Here is a 17773-nt window from a genome sequence, read left to right as displayed (position 1 = left end):
GCTTCTACTTCTTGTGAAATTCAGCACATATTTAAACTGCTTTGGTGATAATTTCTCACATAAGATGTTTTCTTCTTTGCTACTTAGAAATAAGCTCTATCACTTATTTTCCACAGGGTAGATTTATTTCCATCTACAGAGTCGCCCATGGTATTCCAGCTGAATGATGAAGTTCTCCGATTAGCCATTTAACTTATTGTATGGATGGCATTTTGTCCACAATAACTCCAACCGATACCAACCATAGTATCATTAGAATAACTATGTATTAAGGGCAAATGTGATGGTAAGGTGGATGGAAGAAGCCAGATGTAAACAAACACTTTACACTTTAGATTTATTTGATTCAAATGATACTCTAGTACTGGCCAGATTATCCTCTAGTATGAGCAACAAAACTGGATGGTGCTTCTGGTTGGGAGTAACTGCAAGGTAACCGTTTGGGGCAAGAGAAATGTCCTCCAGTGTGGTGGGGAAATCATGCTTTCTTATCAAACTGCTAGCTTTTTAATACCTTAAAGCTGGTGTATTTTATCATGCTCAAATTGTTCCTCATTGAAGCTGATTTCAAAATGGTGCCATAATAAGAGTATTAAATTATACATCTATGATCTATGTATTCCTCTTTTACGTCAGTCTTATCTGTGTAAAATAGCCATTTAAATCCCTTTTGAATTAGGGACTCCAGAACTCAGAGTTGTAGCTTCGATATCAATTTCCAAGGCCTGGAGCACTTGTGGAGGCAGGCAAAGAGCTGCCAGGTAGAAGCCTGCACATATATAATGTTTATAATGCCCTGGTGGGCATCCACTCTTCATTGCTTGTGAAAATTCACTTGTATGACCGAATGTAGTAATAAGGGTGGCGGGGCTGCGTTCCCAGCACCCCAGCCGCCTGCACGGCTAGCTTATGCCCGAAATAACAACACACAAACTGTATTCATTTAAACACTGCTTGGCCCTTTAAGCTCTAGCCCTTACTGGCTAATTCTGATATCCCGATCAACCCATCTCTAATAATCTGTGAGAACCGGTCTTACCGGGAAGATTCTAGCCTAGTCCATCCTGGGTCGGAGCTTCATGGCGTCTCTGCTGAGGCGTCTGCTCCCGAGAGGAGAGCTGTGGAATCTGAGCTCACTTCCTCTTCCTCCCAGCGTCCTGTTCTGCCTACTCCTCCCACCTATCTTCCAACCAATAAAATGGGCCAAGGCAGTTCCTTTATTAGCCAATGACCTTCCTCCATCAACCGAAGATTATTTCTAATTTAACACATTTCTAAGTGGAAGAAGGGCATTCATGTAGTACAGACCTTGACATTATTCAGGTTATTCTGACTACTGTGTTTCTACTGCAAGCATGCAAGTAAAAAGTCCTGTTCACACGTGACGGAGGGAAAAGCTGGTGGTGCCCAGTCCCAGTGCAGCAAGGGTGTGTTTGTGCTTCCAGCCCCGTCACTGCATCCCTCTCCAGCCCCGCTCTGCACGACGCTGATTCTCCTCCTGCTTCCTATGCAGTTCTTTTTTGCTCTCATATTGTCCACTACAAGTAACTCTACCTTCCATTCTTTTCATTTTAAAGCTAAGTTATATGTTAAATGTATTCTTTGAGAAGTCCATATATGTGTAAACTATAAGATCATATGCACCCCTACAGTCTCCCTCCAACCTCTCCAGAAGCAGTGCCCACATGTCCCCTCCAAACTACATGTCTTCCCCTTTTTAAAACAGTAACTCACTGGTCAATTACTGCTGCCACTGAGAAATGGGTGACCTACCGGGGAACACACTCGAGGGGCAGGGAAATCCTCTTTGCCAGAAGCCATCAACTACAGCCAACAGCTCCTCAGAGGGCTAACATTCCTTCATTATAAAAGTCCTGGAAAGACTAGAGATGGAGAAAAGACACCTCAACTTAAAGAAGGCTGTATATGACAAACCACAGCCACCATCATGTCAATGGAGGAACACTTGAGACATCCATCAGGAACAGAACAAGGGCATCCACTCCCATCACTCTCATTTAAAATAGAGCCTGAGTTAAAAAAAAAAATCAGGCAAGGAAAAAAAGGGGGCACAAACAGGAAAGGAAGCCAAAGTAACCCTATTTGCAGATAATGTGACTCTACATATAAGGAACTGTAAAGATTCCACCAGGAAATTCCTAGAGCTGATGTTCTTTCTTGACAAAGTGGAAGATTACAAAGCATTGTGCTCTAATCAGCAGTTACCTTCCTACCCACCAAAATTGCACACTGGAAAAAGAATCAAGGAAATAATCCCATTCACATTAGCCTCAAAAAGAAAGAAAGAATACCTTGGGATAAACCCAGCCAAGAATATAAAGTGCCTAATATAAATACTTTCAAATATTGATGGAAGAAATTGAAGAAGACCTTAAAAGACAGAAAGAACCCCTATGTTCATGGATTGGTAAAATTAATACTGTAAAATATATTCATTCAACCAAAAGCAATGTATGGATTCAGGTAAGGAAGCAAGAAATGGGACAAAATACCAATAATTGGGACTTCATGAAACTAAAACCATCTCTGTACCACAGAAGAAGTTATTAACTGAAGAGGCACCTACAGAATGGGACAAAACTGACAGAAGATTAATGTCTAGAATATATGAAGAATTAAAAAAAACTAAACACGAAGAAAATAATAAATCCAACTTATAAAATGGGCTATGGAACTGAACAAAGAGTTCTCAAAAGAAGAAATACCAACAGGTAAGAGGTTTTTTTTTTTTTTTTTTTGCTTATTTTCTTTTGCTTTTCAAGAGAGGATTTCACTGTGTAGCCTTGGTTGTCCTGGAACTTTCCCTGTAGACCAAGCTGTCCTTGAGCTCAGAGATTCACCTGCCTCTTCCTCTCAATTGTTGGGATTAAGGCCTGTCCCACCATGCCCAGAGATGAGAAATATTTTTAGAAATTAGCGATAAATATTTTTAAAAGTGTACAACATCCTAAGCCATCAGGAAAATGCAAATGAGAGTTATTTTCCAAATTTATTTTTACTTTCTTGATATGATTCAGTTCTGTTCAATTTGGGGCTGGAGAGATGGCTCAGTGGTTAAGAGCACTGCCTGCTCTTCCAAAGATCTTGAGTTCAATTCCCAGCAACCACATGGTGGCTCACAACCATCTGTAATGAGGTCTGGTGTCCTCTTCTGGCCTGCAGACATACACACAGACAGAATATTGTATACATAATAAATAAATAAATATTTATAAAAAAAAATTCTGTTCAATTTTTTGGTTTTGTCTACTTTTCCCAGTGATGCGGTCATTCCTGTGAGAAGTAGAAATCAACTAACCATTGATAATTGTGACTGTCGAGACAATAAGCTAATGGAAGATATTTATGAGCAAAAAAATGTTGGGATGCCCATGGTGCTATTGGCTCATTAAAAACAGAAGAAGAAGACTCTGAGTTTAGCTTCTGAGAGAACCCCAGAGGGGTTGGTGAATAGACCAAGCTCAAACAGAGCCCTGAAAAGCAAAGAAGATGATGTAGACATGCAAGACAACCAAGAATCTCTGCAGTGAATGCCAGTCCAGGTAGACAAGAGAACAAGCCTCCCACTGTACAATGACCGCTCGCTGGAAAGCAAGTGGCTTTCCTTCTGTGATTCAGCACTTCTCAAGTCTTTCGGTTAAAATTACATTCAACTTTGAAAACTTTTTTTTTGAAAATAAAATATTTTCAAAGTTGGATAATATCATCTATATTAGTCCACACGCCACCTCTTTTGACTTCAGGCTCTGTGGTTTTCAGAGTGATACAGAATCACTCACACACACCACCAGGCAGACAAAGTCTATGCTTTCAGATAAATATGTTGGGCTAGAAGGATCTGACAAGTAAGTTTTCTGTTGCTTTAGGATCTAGCACAGAAATGACTAATGTATACTGTGGCAGCCAGAAAGAAAGGGACAGGAAAAATATAATTAAATCATTTCCATTATAATTCTTATAAACCACACAGGTTTATAAGGAAATGAGGTACGAAAGGAAGACCATGCAGAGGCAAAGGTTCCTGCCCTAACTCTTACTCTCCATATAGTTTAAGAATCACAGCCTCTGGACCACTATTAGGATTGAGCTCTGTGCTGTCAGACCCCTCTCATCAGGACCCTATTAACCACACACAAGTCTGTTGGATGCGCCACTATTTTTATGACTAATTAAAGTTCATTACCTATTTTTGTCTGTCTATTCTGTATGTTCATCCAAACATATAGTGAAAACTTAAGAAATCAGTTAATATCAGAAGATTCTTTTCTAAAACAAAAACAGATTTAAGCAGAAAATAAATTGTTATGTAGACTGTAAAACATAAACACAGTCCTAATACTGAGTTTCTTTGTAAAGTTTCCCCTCTTTTTTTTGAATCACAAAACATTTAAAGGATTAGGGGTTAAATATACCCGTGGTTAAGAGGAAGTGAGTCCATCTTACAGACTTGTACATAAAAGGCACATTCTATTTTTCTAACCATGATTTTCAGATTATTATTCAATACACAAAACACACAGCTCCAAAAATGCTTTTCAGGGAATAGGAAGTTAATAAGACTTGTAGAATATTTAATTTCACACACCAAGCAAGAGCGTACAGATAAGCAGATTTTTCTGCCAAAACACAAACCTTAAGGAAATGGTTGTTATTGTTATTGCAGTTGCCAGACATTCCTTGCAATTCAGCCACAGTGCTCTAAAAAGTTGACAGAAACAATTAAAGAAGGCTCCCCCCAAGCCCAAGAGCAGGATAGAAAAACATCAAGGTTCAAGTGTTGGCTGGACCACACACTGTCCAGTACCGAGAAGAGACTGCTGCACCTCCTCGCCCAGTTCCCTAGGTCGCAGACACAGGGTGGCGTCTCTCTGCATTGGCATATGCACAGTGTTAAAAGGCGAGCAACAAACATTGCTATCTCTTCCTCACCTACAACAAGCTGTTTCTAACGAGGAACAGCAAACAGCCTGAGTCAAACTCAGTATTAGCTCTACAATGTTTTCCCCACAAAAAATTACTTTTGTAAACCATTTTTAATACTTATGCAACCACAGTTTCCATTAAACTTTTGCTTCCAATTGTTAGATGCTAACAGAAGCAATAAAAACAAATATTCCTGTGGGTATTTCATACCATCCATGAAAGATCCTAAGAAGCAAAGTGTCAAAATATTATTAAAATGATATGGAATTCTAGCAACAAAAATAAATAATAAAAGAAAAGAATAAGTTGTATTTTAAGACAGAGAGCTGTTTTCTGCTGATGATGAATCATGTTGCCTAGAGAGAGGTTGAAATGTCATTTGTGATATATGCTTTACAATGTGACAAACACTCCATTATCAAAGGATCTTTAAGGAACTAAAATAATCATAAAAAGTTTGTAAGTTGACTCCTTTTAACTTAGTGTGACCATACCTATTTTCTGAACCAGAGATACAAGTGCAGTTAATATTGTTTCCAGCCTCAGCTCACAGCACTTCAAACTGCATACTGTTCTTATGTAGAAATACAGCGAAAATACAAATACACTCCATAAAGTAAATAACAGAGGAGTATCACCTAGCCACTGTCGGGTGAACATCGACAGTTATAGATTATAATGGGAGATTAAATGTTAAATTCTACTTGAAAATTTTACCATAGACTCAGTGTTTCATGGCATGGTGTTAACTGAGGGTTTTATTAAATCCTCCATGGTTACCTTTCAAATTGGAAAGAAAGAAAAGGGAGAAACAAATAAAGGGAAGGAAAGGAAAGGGAAGGGGAGGGGAGGGGAGGGAAGAGTACGGAAGGGAAGGGGAGGGAAGGGAGGGAGGAAACAAACAATCCCAGTGAGATTATCAGTTCTCCTAAAAGCAGACATGCGGTCACCCATCGCAGCCTTCAGATTTCCATCTCCTGCTCTTTGAGGGATCCCCTCCTAGTCTTCGGCCTCCAGGCAGGGCCCCTTGTGCTTTTCCAAATTAGAATGGTTAGCAGAGCGCACAGAAACAGGAATGCAAATTCAAACAGAATTGGCTGTTTGCTTATTGGAAACTCTTCTAGTTCAAATATTTGGAGAAAAGCAGAAGCAGCAGAAATTTAAATAGTTGGAGGATTATCTATACATTTCCAATTCTACTAGAGCATGACTTACAATTTCCTAAAGCGTTACCGCAGATGAACAGAAATCTCATGCACAACAATCTCCCTTCACAAAGGGCCAGTGTCCTTTAACAACTGCAGGAACTATTCTGCATCCAGATGTTTCCTGTACAGACAACTCAAGCAACCTGTCAATGTGAAGTGCTCCGAGTTAAAATGAACCCTGCATAATTTGATCAAAACAGAAGCCTTGCACCCTTCTGTGGGCAAGACTCATCTCCGCCCTCGCTTGGAAAGTGGCTAGTTCAACTTGGTGCTCTGTGTAATCAGAGGGTTTCCTGGCTGTACTCAGGCAAGGTCACAGGAGATATTAGCAAATAAAATGATTCTAAATTTGAAATTACAAGATGATTCTGTGAATTATAAGAAAAGTGAAAAGGCCTGTGACTGACTGTACATGTTCAGGCAGGCCTGTCCTAACAAAGATACGGAAATCAATAAACTGGTCAATTATATATGAAATTAAATCAATTATTCAAGGCCCGTCTAACCACTGGATATCCAATATTGGCCCTTCTCATTTCACTCACTTCTTAGTCATTTTATTTTTCATTAACAGTGGAAGAGAGAAAACAGAAAACAGAGATAAAACCCTCATCCCCCAACTTAATATTTGGTAGCATTAATTAAAAATTTGAATCAAGTGCCACTATTGGAAGTTCTAACAGTGGAGTAAATTTCAATGTTTATACAACTTCCATCTCTGCTGTGAACAGAAGACTAATGGCTGTTTTCCTTGTGACTTCTGTGAGAAGGCACTGTGGAACATCTAGGAAAGGGGGACACTGGACAAAGAGCACAAGGGAAGTCCAACTAAAGAAGGTCAATGTTACCTGCATTAAAACAGTCTTGAGCTCCAGATTTCGACTGTTACAATGTATAAAGGAAGAGAACATTTAACTCAATCCTTTGTAAAACATGTCTCGATCAGCTGATCTCTTTAGACTCTATCGGATGATACGTACACATGGTTGACTACAGTAAAGCAGGTAGCCAAGTTTGCACTGTCCCTATTAATAGTCACACAGAACAAAGGCTCACAGACCTGAGGAACGACAAGAATCACTTTCACACCTTTTGTTGTCCAGTTATCCTTGGTCTGAATAGAGAGAGAGCCATGAAGGGTGTTCTGTGTGCTCCACCTAAAACCTGCACAGCGCATTAGGCTCTGGGGCCAGGGAGAGAGCACCAATCTGAGACTGCCAACAACTAGTCAGACAGCTGGAAAAACACCCTGGTTATTGGAGCTGCAGGGGAATCCCTCTCTCTAGAGTGCTTTAAAGGCTTGATGAGATCGAATCCCAGAAAAGTTTATCATCCCAGTTTCACTCACTCTTCTCCGCCTAAAAGCACATGTTCAACTAGCAAAGAACTCTCTTTGCTTTTCTTAAATAAACAAATAAATAATTCTTTCATTTATTCAAACTATGAATTTAGAGGAAAATCACTTTCCATCTACCCCTTTCTATTTCTCTTCTCTCTTCCCTCCTTCCTTCTCTCCTCTCTCCTTCCCCATTTCTCTCTCTCTCTCTCTCTCTCTCTCTCTCTCTCTCTCTCTCTCTCACACACACACACACACACACATACACACACACAGGGGCAGGGGGGAGAAAGAGAGACTTTAGAAGCTTATGTTGAAACTTTAGGTTGGCTGATTGTGATCAGTCAATTCCTCAAAGTAACTGGAAGAAACATGATTATGAGATAGCGAACTTTAGAGGAGGTTTACAGTGTCTAGATTACTTTAGCAACCCCCCTTACTTGTAAACCTATTCTCTTTAGTTAAACACAGAGAAACAAAACAAAATCAACACCGTAACAGACAGACCTTGGACTCAAGCTCTTCTGTCCTCTTTCCTCGGCTTCCTCAGGGCAGGCATTACCAGCAGGCTCCCACATCTTGGTCCAGACTGAGTGCTTACTTTCTAAGTGTGGACCATGAGCCAACAGGCGTTCTGATGTAGCCTAACGTCTGTACTTTATAGCCAGCAACACAGTGGCACACAGTCTTAGCGGGGCTTCTCTTTTTTTCCACCACTTGATGTTTCTCTAGTACCCAGACCATCTAATACAAAATTCTATCAGAGAGAAGTGAAAATCCACACCTGAAGAAAATGGTTCTATAATCCTACGGTAGGCCTAGATGCTTCTAGTAAAACAGCAAACACTAGAGTAGGGAATTGAAAACTAGGCCAAATATTTGAGGACATCTGTTTAGTTTCAAATTTTTAGATAATGTATTTTTGACTTCGTATTCCAGTACAAGGAAATTGCGGCCAAATATACTCCGTAAGTACAAAATGAAACGGGGAAAATAATTCTAAAAGACTATTTCAGTCATGGATAATCTCTCTGCTGTATCATTCTTTGTCCAAAGTTGAACGATGCCAAGTATGGTGGCTCACACTTGTAATCCAAAAGCAGGGAAGCTGAGGGAAAGAGCTGCTATGAGTTCAAGGACAGCCTGGGCAGGGTTTCACATAAGGTGAACCTGTCTCAAGAAACAAATAAAAACAGAACAAAATAAAATGTTAATTGATATGTGACCTGCAATTTGTTAACATAACAAATGGAGACTATGTCCTCATTATACCGCAAACACATGAAAATTTAATATATATTTGGATTAAGGCCTGCTAAATTAAATATACATGAAAAAGACCTGAATGCCCACTCATTAATCTCTTTCTGTGTCATAGATAAAAGCAAAAACACAGTCTGGATAAATAATATATTCAGGTGCGCAGAAGTTGAAGGTATGAAATCTCCCTGTGCTGTATCAGCTGACATAAAGAATATTTATTTTTTCGGAGCATTTACACGTGTATGAAGTATGAAATACTACAACTAAATTACTGATGAATCTTTTGACATGCCAATATGAAACATATGTACGTTTGAATGTGTTTGTAATAAAGTGTGCTGTCCCAGCCTATCAGTGTGCACTTGGAATTGACATTAGAAACAGCGCAGCGTCTGTGTCTCATTATAGCACACAAGGGTTCCGGAGAGCCGTGTTCACTGGGGGGTTAGTGTTGACTCATTGACTTGATCTTCCACAGAGCTCAGGATGTAAGATCATTCCAATATGTACCTGTGCCATGGGACATACACGAGGGGAAATGCTCTGCTCTGCATTATGTTAGCACAGATCCCTGCAAGCACATCCAAAAAACTTTCTCTTCCTGGGGTGAGGGGGGAGCCTCTGGAAATCCTCAGCCATCTCCCTTGCTTTTCTGTCTATGCTTGTGTATGTGTGTGTGTTCGTTTAAATGTTTTATTGATTCTTCCAAAGGGAAAAAAGTATTACAAACTATTTTAGACCATTTGGAAATGATTGAAAACATACAAAGCAGAAAGAAAAACCATCTAATTCCAACAATACAGACAGCCATTATTTATAAAAGTTCTGCTTGTTTCTATGAATTTTTTCCAATAGTTTGTTAAAAAGTTAAGAATGATTTGCTTCCATAGTGTTCTAGGAATCATGAATCAACTTATAAGAGAATATCAGATACAAGTGGTATTTCTTTTCCAAGCGGTTGAATTTCAGCTCGGCGTAGAAGACGTCCTCCTTCGGAGACTATACAGAGCCTGTGAGACAGGAGCATCATGGTGAGAAGTTGAGAAGAAACAGCTGTGCTCCCTACCTCATCATCATCCGCATCATACTGCGCATAGTGGCGTTCTAGCAGTTCCCTCTGGCGCCGCTCCTGCTCCAGGGTCTGGCTTATCAACTGGGCAACCTCACTCACTTGTCCTGGTTTTTCTCGCCCAATCACAAACCTGTGGAAATGTTAAGAGAGGGTAACGCAGTCACAGTCAGCCAGCTAAGGAGAATGGTCACACTCAAGCCAGCGCAGAGTCTATTTTGACTAGAAAGCACTACTGCTGATAGCTAAGAGACGATCGGTTTACTCAGCCAGGGAAACACTTTCCACACACAGCTAAGCAAGAAAAAAGAAGGGCAAAAATCAGGGACATTCCACGAAGGATGAACACTCAGGAAAGTCATAACAGATGCAATCTGTGCAGTACTTTACACATTTTGATGACTCAAGAAATGGAAGCCAGGATGTAGTCACCTGGACCTGATGATCCAAAACATTTCTATAAAAATGTCCCATAACATTGCAAAAAAAGTATTTTGTAGCGGGCCCCACATTAGGTGCTTAATTGAGGGACGTTGCCTTTTGCTGAATTTCTAGGACTTTGTTGATAAGAAGAAATAGAAGGGTTTTATTGCAATTTGTTTTTAACAAAAAAATTATAGAAAAAGGTGGTAAAGTGTGTGTGTGTGTGTGTGTGTGTGTGTGTGTGTGTATGTGTGTGTGTGTGTTTGAAAATGTTAGGAAGACAGTGGATCAAAAAACAATGGGAAAATATCTGTTGATATTAATTCATATAAGATGCTAAGTTAAAAGAAATAAACTGGAAAAACGTTAACTTTCTTTAAGTCATATCATTTATGATCAACCTTTGTCAGTATTATGTGTTTTATATAGCATGGCATATTCTTTCACATTAACATATGATTCTATTTTCAAAACGCAAATAATATGCCTATAGTATATGGTTCCTAAACACCACTTAGAATCATTATTTTAAATGTGATGCTCAGTATTTTCTACGCTTAATTGTTAAGCATATCCCCTGACTACAGGATGTTGTTTTATTCAGTCTTAAACCATGTAGATCACCATTTTCTGTATAAGGACAATGAAGATCAAATTATTTGTTCTTAGATGTTTCTAGTTAATTCCTTTCCAAAACACTTTCATACAGTTTCCAACAGACCAGACTTGGCTTAGAATTAGGCTCGGATGTTCATCATCTCATTTCTCTTTGGGAGTCAAGTATAAAAAGGATCCTCCAGATTTTCTTTGTCAAATATTATTCATATTCAGTAATACACACCTATTTTAAATGTTTGATACAATAAGAACAACAAACACAAAGGCCCATGATCACTATATCAATGAAAATATGGGCAAAGTCTATCAACCCAAAGCATTTCCTTATATTATTTTCTAGAAAACTTCTTCACTCTGGTCCCACACTAATCTCTGGGAGTTTCACTTATATGAAACTGTGATTTCTCAGAAAATTAGGAAACAACCTTCCTCAAGACCCAGCAATACCACTTTCAGGTATATACCTAAAGGATGCTTAATCGTGCCGCAAGGACATGTGCTCAACTATGTTCATAGCAGCATTGTTTGTTATAGCCAGAACCTGGAAACAACCTAAATGCCCCTCCACCGAAGAATGGATAAGGAAAATGTGGTATAGTTACACAATGGAGTACTACACAGCTGAAAAAAATGATATCTTGAAATTTGCAGGCAAATGGATGGATCTAGAGAACATCATATTGAGTGACCAAGAAAGACAAATATCATATGTACTCATTCATAAGTGGCTTTTAGACACAAAGCAAAAGAATTATGTCTACATAATTTAGACATAATTTACAATCCCAGAGAACCTAGACAACAATAAGGACCTTAAGAGAGACACACATGGATCTAATTTACATGGGAAGTAGAAAAAGACAAAATCTCTTTAGTAAATTGGGAGCATGGGAACCATGGGAGAGGGTAGAAGGGAAGGGGAAAGGAAAGAAGAGAAACAGGGAAAAATGTATAACTCAATATAATCAATAAACACACACACAAAGACTGTTTTTGGCAAACACTGGATTGCTTTATTACACTGTGCAAATCAGTTGATTTTACATTTGTGAGACAACTTCTAGACTTTGCAGTCTTTGCCACCCATATGTGTTTATACTTTTGCCGACACAACACTCCCACGATTGTTACACAGTTAATTTTGAAACTAGGCTTTAAGTTCTTGACCTCTGTGTGTCTTTCCTCTATATTTGCATATAGAGGTTATAATCAGCCTGGCACTTTCTCCAGGAAAGCACAGCAGGGTTTGACCTGGAACTGTTTTGAAAAGCCACCCTGACAGTATGAGCTCATGTGGTCCATGAACACGTGACATCTTTCTTACTTTCTACTTTCTCGGATCACAGGCCTTAAGCAATTAAGTATCTCCAAACAGTTTGTGCTTTCTGAAGTAAATGTGATATTTTTTAAATTTTAGAATGTTGAAATATAACTGAGTTCTAAATATTGGCTTTGTGTTCTACAATCTATCTAAACTAAATCACTATTTCTATGAGTGTTTTGTAGATATCTTAGCATTTTTTAAAGTAAGACTGTATCCACAATTTAGAAACACAGTTTGACATATCACTTCCCTCTGTTTATCTGTACGTGTTTGTAAGGATTGACAACATCTTTGTTTCCTGTTATAAAAAGATTGCTCTGAATTGCCCAAAGATGCACAGGATGATTTAATGAGAGATATTACAGTCACTATAATAAGAGACTTAACATCGTTAGTGCACTAAATTAATCTTGATGTTTGAATTTATGTTTTCATAAATACATGTTTATCAGAACTTGTGTCTCATATTACACTTATAAAGAAATTAAATAAAAAAACCTCATATCCTAGAATGGCTGTTTTAGACAAGCCTAGATTTGCTTTTTATGTGTATTTTTAAAAGAATATTTATTTATGTATTTGAATGCTATTCCTCCATCTATGTCTATGTACCATATATGTCTATGTACCGTGTATGTGCCTGCTGCCCACAGACGTCAGAACATCAGATCTTGTGGAACTGGAGTTATGGATGATTATAAATCATCATGTGGATGCTAGGAACAAAACTACGGTCCTCTGAGGGGGCATCCATTACTCTTTGTTGAGGAATATTTAACTGTGCAAAGATATGCTGCATTTAACTATGTAAAGGCATGCTCTATTTGTTTAATGATGTTAAATGTGTTGCCCTTTTACCTTGCCTGTCTAAGGCACCTGACTGGTCTAATCAAAAGCTGAATGGCCAATAGCAAGGATGGATATATAGGCAGAACTTCCAGGCAGGGAAAGGAGGAGGAGGAATTTAGGCTTGGGTAGAAGAAAAAGAAAGGAGATGACAGGGGCCAGACAGCCATAAAAGGAAGAAGCAGAATGAAAGAAAGGCAAAAAGCCCTGAGTCAAAATGTAGGTGAATAGAAACAGGTTAAATTAAGGAAAAAAAGAGCTCTTCACAGTAGGCTCGGTTCTCATCGACCTGAGCCAACTTCCAGGGCAGCATGGCAGAGGCCTAGCTGCTGCTCGAAGAGTTTAATATTAGTCTCACACAGTTAGAGAAGGCTACAGGTGCATAGTAAAACAGGTACAGACTGAAAAAGAATTTAAACCGTGTGTAGGTGCTTAACAAAGAAAAGAAAGTTAATATAGACAGTCAAAGGAAAACATAAACAAAGATAATTAAGTAAAGTCTTAAAAGAGTATAGTAACATAAAAAAAAAGCAAGCTATGTGAAGACGGGAAATACACAGAGAATCTGGATCCTGTCTGGGATTTGTTGACTTTGAATTTTTGATTGCTGATGAGTAGATGAGAGCTGCTGAGAAACATGGGGCTATAAAAGGCACTGCTGGATTAAACCAGTCTAGAAACCTTAGGGATGTCTTAACTCCAAAAGGAAATTCAGAAAATGTATTGCATTGGGAGAGAGTTTATGCTTTTGCTTCCATAGGAAATGAAAGGGTGTGAATTCCTTTAAATTTAATAAAGACCAAATTTGACTTGGAAAAGCCCTGAAAATCTTGGCTACAGATAATAACGAAATAAACCTAAAAGACAGGAGATGTATATGCTGATCCCTTGATGTGGGAACAGCTCTGAGACTGAATGAGACATAAGATGTCTTGTTCACACAGCCCTCATGACTTATCATTACATGCCATCCTTCATATGGTATGGATAGATGTTTGCTTATCCAGTCCAAATAACTTATAAAGTTGACAGATATATTTTACTTGCTCATACATAACACACACACACACACACACACACACACACACACACACAAAAGCTTTTTTGGCTGGCTTGCATACAATGTGCAGTCCATACTTGTGTTAGTGCAGATATGTACATGACCTTTGAAAGTTTGTGTGTTTTCAGAGCAAGGAGACCAAACACCAATGAAAATGGTAGGCCCAAGTGATCCAGCCTTTCAGAGCGCCTCTGTTGAAGTTTCTTCAGAGTTCTGCATTCAGAATAACTTCAAGGCTGCCGGCTGAGATGGCCCAGTCTCACAGATTAGTAATAGTACCTTAAGCATAACTATGTGGTCTATTTAAAAACACATTAAAAAATTTGTGCATGGCGGCATACGCCTAGGATCTCAGCACTTAGGAAGTATAGAGAGGACACTCTTTGGGAGTTTGAGGCCAATCTAGTCTATATAGTGAGTTCCCAGCCAGTCAGAGTTAGATCATGAGACCCTATCTCCAAACAAATGAAACAGCAACAACAATACACGAAGAGGGTTAGAGAGATGGCTAACTAGTTAAGCTTTTAACTTTGCATAGGCAACCAACTTGCAAAGAAAGACATGAAGATTTATTATTAATCATGAATGCTCAGCTCTTTTTACTTAATTTAACCTGTTTCTGTTCATCTACATTTGCCTTGGTATTTTTTATCTTTCTTTCATTCTGTATGTCCTGCTGTCCTGCTTCTTCCATATCTGTCTGTCTGGCCTCTGGTGTCTCCCTGTTGTTTCCCTTTCTTTCCTCTTCTCAAGTCTAAATTCTTCCTCCTACTTACTCTCCCTGCCTTGATGTTTCTTCTATACCTCCTTCGCTATTGGCATTAAGCTTCTTTTGGTTGTGAGCCTAGCCTTTAATGGCTGAGCCATCTCTCCAGCCCGGCTTTTTTTTTAAAAAAAAAAAAAAAAAAACCAGTCAGGTGCCTTAGGCAAGCAAGGTAAAACAGTGGGGTATCTTCACATATTTAAACAATGCAACACAACTTTACATAGTTAAACAAATATTCAAATAGAATCTAGTCATTTCCCCCCAGAATTAAGTCTTTCAAATGTTTTACAACTGCTGCTGTATTTTCTTTATATTTCTGTTTTTAAGGTGAAAAGGTTTAATAATATTTTAACTTTTAAAAGTAGAAAAAAAATGAGTTTTAGCCCTCACCACCTTGGTCACTTTTTCTTAGTCTATACATTTTCAGGGCTCTCCATTAGTTAGGTATATAACAATAAACAAATTATCTAGTGATATCATATTGTTCTACCTCTGTCTGTTTGATCAGCCATCTATCCATATACCCAATCAACTGAACAAGTGACCCCTGGCTTTGGGAAGTTTGATTTTGTGTGATTACCTTCTCATGAATGAGGAGAGGGACATACTGACTCAATCTTATCAGCTTAAGTACCAAAAGAGTACTGCATTAAATATTTGGTCATGAGCAGATGATAGGTTCTTGGGTACTCTCTTAAACAACTGTATCTAAGAGAATACTCCCTATGCTATAAGGTAACGCTGTAGAGAGGTCCATATAGCCGGCTTTGAGATGGATCACAGAAAAACACGAGAAAATAAAAATTTGATGTTTGGGATCACAGAACTTTTAATGGAATACTAATTATGGAAACCATGTGCAGCACCCAATAGTGGACCAAGATGCACTACGTCCTGCTTATAGCTATAGATTAAAAAACGCAAAAAAATATGTACAAATCCATGTTTGAACAAGAAAAAAGTTCCACATGCATATAATTTTATGGTATTTTTTTTTCTGGTTAAAAAAAAGCAATAGCAATAAAATGTCTTTAAAAATAAAAGTGCACAGCATCGTAAAAGAGACAGATTACTGCTCAGAAAATCAGTTTAAGGCAGACTATGGTTGGAGAGCTCACCTCCTTCACACACTGCCAATGCAGCCACAACAATGCAGGCAATGACACTTTCTAGGTCAGCGACTATCACACAACTTTTAATTCTGTCTTTTGAGGTTATACATATGTCTAATAAAACTGACCACGCTTTCGTTGGATAATCTGATGATTCTGATAACTGCCAAATTGTATAACAAACAATGGCATGAATATGGAACACTTTCATCAGTTCCAAAACACTCCTGACAAAACACTCAGACATGGTTTGTAATTATAGTTCTGCCTTTCTTAGATTACAAAATAAGTATCAAACTGGACCCTGGCTTCTGTGTCTGACTTGCCTTTTCTTCCTTCTTCCTCCTTCTTTCCTTCCTCCTCCCTACCCTTTGGTTTTTTGAGAAAGAGTTGCTCTGTATCTCTGGCTGTCCTGGAACTAGCTTTCTAGACCACGTTGGTCTCTAACTCACAGAGATCCACCTGCCTCTGCTTCTGCTTGGATTAAAGGCGTGCCACCATGTTGCCCAACATGCCTGGCTTTTCTCAGTGTAGTGGCTGTGAGAGTCCTATGGACGGAGATGGTTATCGTGACTTTGACTTTTCACACGGCCCTGAAGCAGTTTACTGGCTGAGACGTAACACATTTTGCTCATTGCATGATTAGTTAAATAACATTTTAACTATCTCTTCTTTCAGCTATTATTAATAATGTTCCTATGTATTTGTGTTTTGTATAGACATGTGTCTTAGTGTTCATGAGTACATAAACAAAAAACGCTAGCTGGCAGGCAGGACATGCATGCTTTCAAAATTATCCAATTAAAGCAGGGAGACTGGGAATTCAAGGTCTTCTTCAGTTACATGGCAAGGAAAGAGAAAGGAGAAGAAGGAGAAGAGGAGAAGGAGAAGCTGTCAAACTTGCAAATTGTGTGAGATCTATTATATTCCCACCACCATTAATACTCTAGTTGATCTACAGTGCTTATCAATACACGAAATCATAAATTTTTAACATTCAGTCTCTGAAACAGTATACAGTAGCATTTCCCTGTTCACTAATACATTGTCCCTGAATGATTAGTGATGCTGGGAGACAATGCATGTACTCAGAACAAAATATCCTTTGGTGAATTGCCCTTCTCAAGTATAGGCATATTTTAATAGGATGATATTAAAACCTAACTATATGTCTACTTTAAAGGTATGACCCTATAAATTTGTTAACTATTGAATAGTAAGTGCTTTAAATCTTGTGTATAATTGTCATAAACCATTTTATAAATACTAATTCTTCTTTAAAGTTTACTTAAATCATCTTCATTGGTGTTCTTATTTTATTAGACTCTCAACTCCTCATTGTCTTTTTGTTTTGCTTTATTTTTGAGGTTGAATTTTAAACACAACATTTCTCCCTTCTCTACCTTCTCTCCACTCTCCCATACACCCTCCCTGCTCTCCTTCAAATTCACAGCCTCTTTTCCCTTGATTACTGTGTATATATGTATTTAGATGAATACGTATATTCCAGGCTATAACCTTTTGAGTCCATACAGCATGACTGCCCAAATGCGAACTGAACAAGAACACCAACAAAGGAGCCAAATTGAAGCCTCAGCCCCCCACAAAGGACTTAGGCAAGTGAGAAAAAGCAGGGTGTGCTCTGAGGGAGAGCATACCGATTGGCTGCGCAGAGACAAACAGTCAGTGCTAAAAACATTCATCTAAGTAACATCGTTAAGATAATTTTAAAGGAAGTTTTAAATTTTAGTGCAATTTACCATTATTTTCTTACACTTTACAATTTTTTAATTAAGTCAAAATT

At 38.4% G+C, this 17773-nt stretch overlaps 1 protein-coding gene across 7 annotated transcripts in view; it reads right to left on the bottom strand.

The window, feature by feature from the left end:
• The window catches only part of Ppp1r9a (protein phosphatase 1 regulatory subunit 9A), a 286389-nt gene that overhangs the window by 80288 nt on the left and 188328 nt on the right, over window positions 1-17773 (bottom strand). For 5 of the 7 annotated variants that reach the window (XM_041675345.1, XM_041675346.1, XM_041675344.1 and 2 more), the window contains 2 exons: window positions 9818-9953; window positions 4654-4719 (listed from right to left, as the gene is read on the bottom strand). In XM_041675345.1, the coding sequence (XP_041531279.1) occupies window positions 4654-4719; window positions 9818-9953 (202 nt within the window). The remainder of the gene's footprint in view (window positions 1-4653; window positions 4720-9817; window positions 9954-17773) is intronic. The other 2 variants (XM_041675347.1, XM_041675349.1) reach the window with 1 other exon arrangement.

Source organism: Microtus oregoni, unplaced genomic scaffold (assembly GCF_018167655.1).
Source record: "Microtus oregoni isolate MIOR12 unplaced genomic scaffold, Mior012 000026F_ref0000081, whole genome shotgun sequence".
NCBI lineage: Eukaryota > Metazoa > Chordata > Mammalia > Rodentia > Cricetidae > Microtus > Microtus oregoni.
The sequence above is the reverse complement of the archived record's forward strand: the minus strand, read 5'-3'. Positions and strand labels throughout refer to the sequence as shown.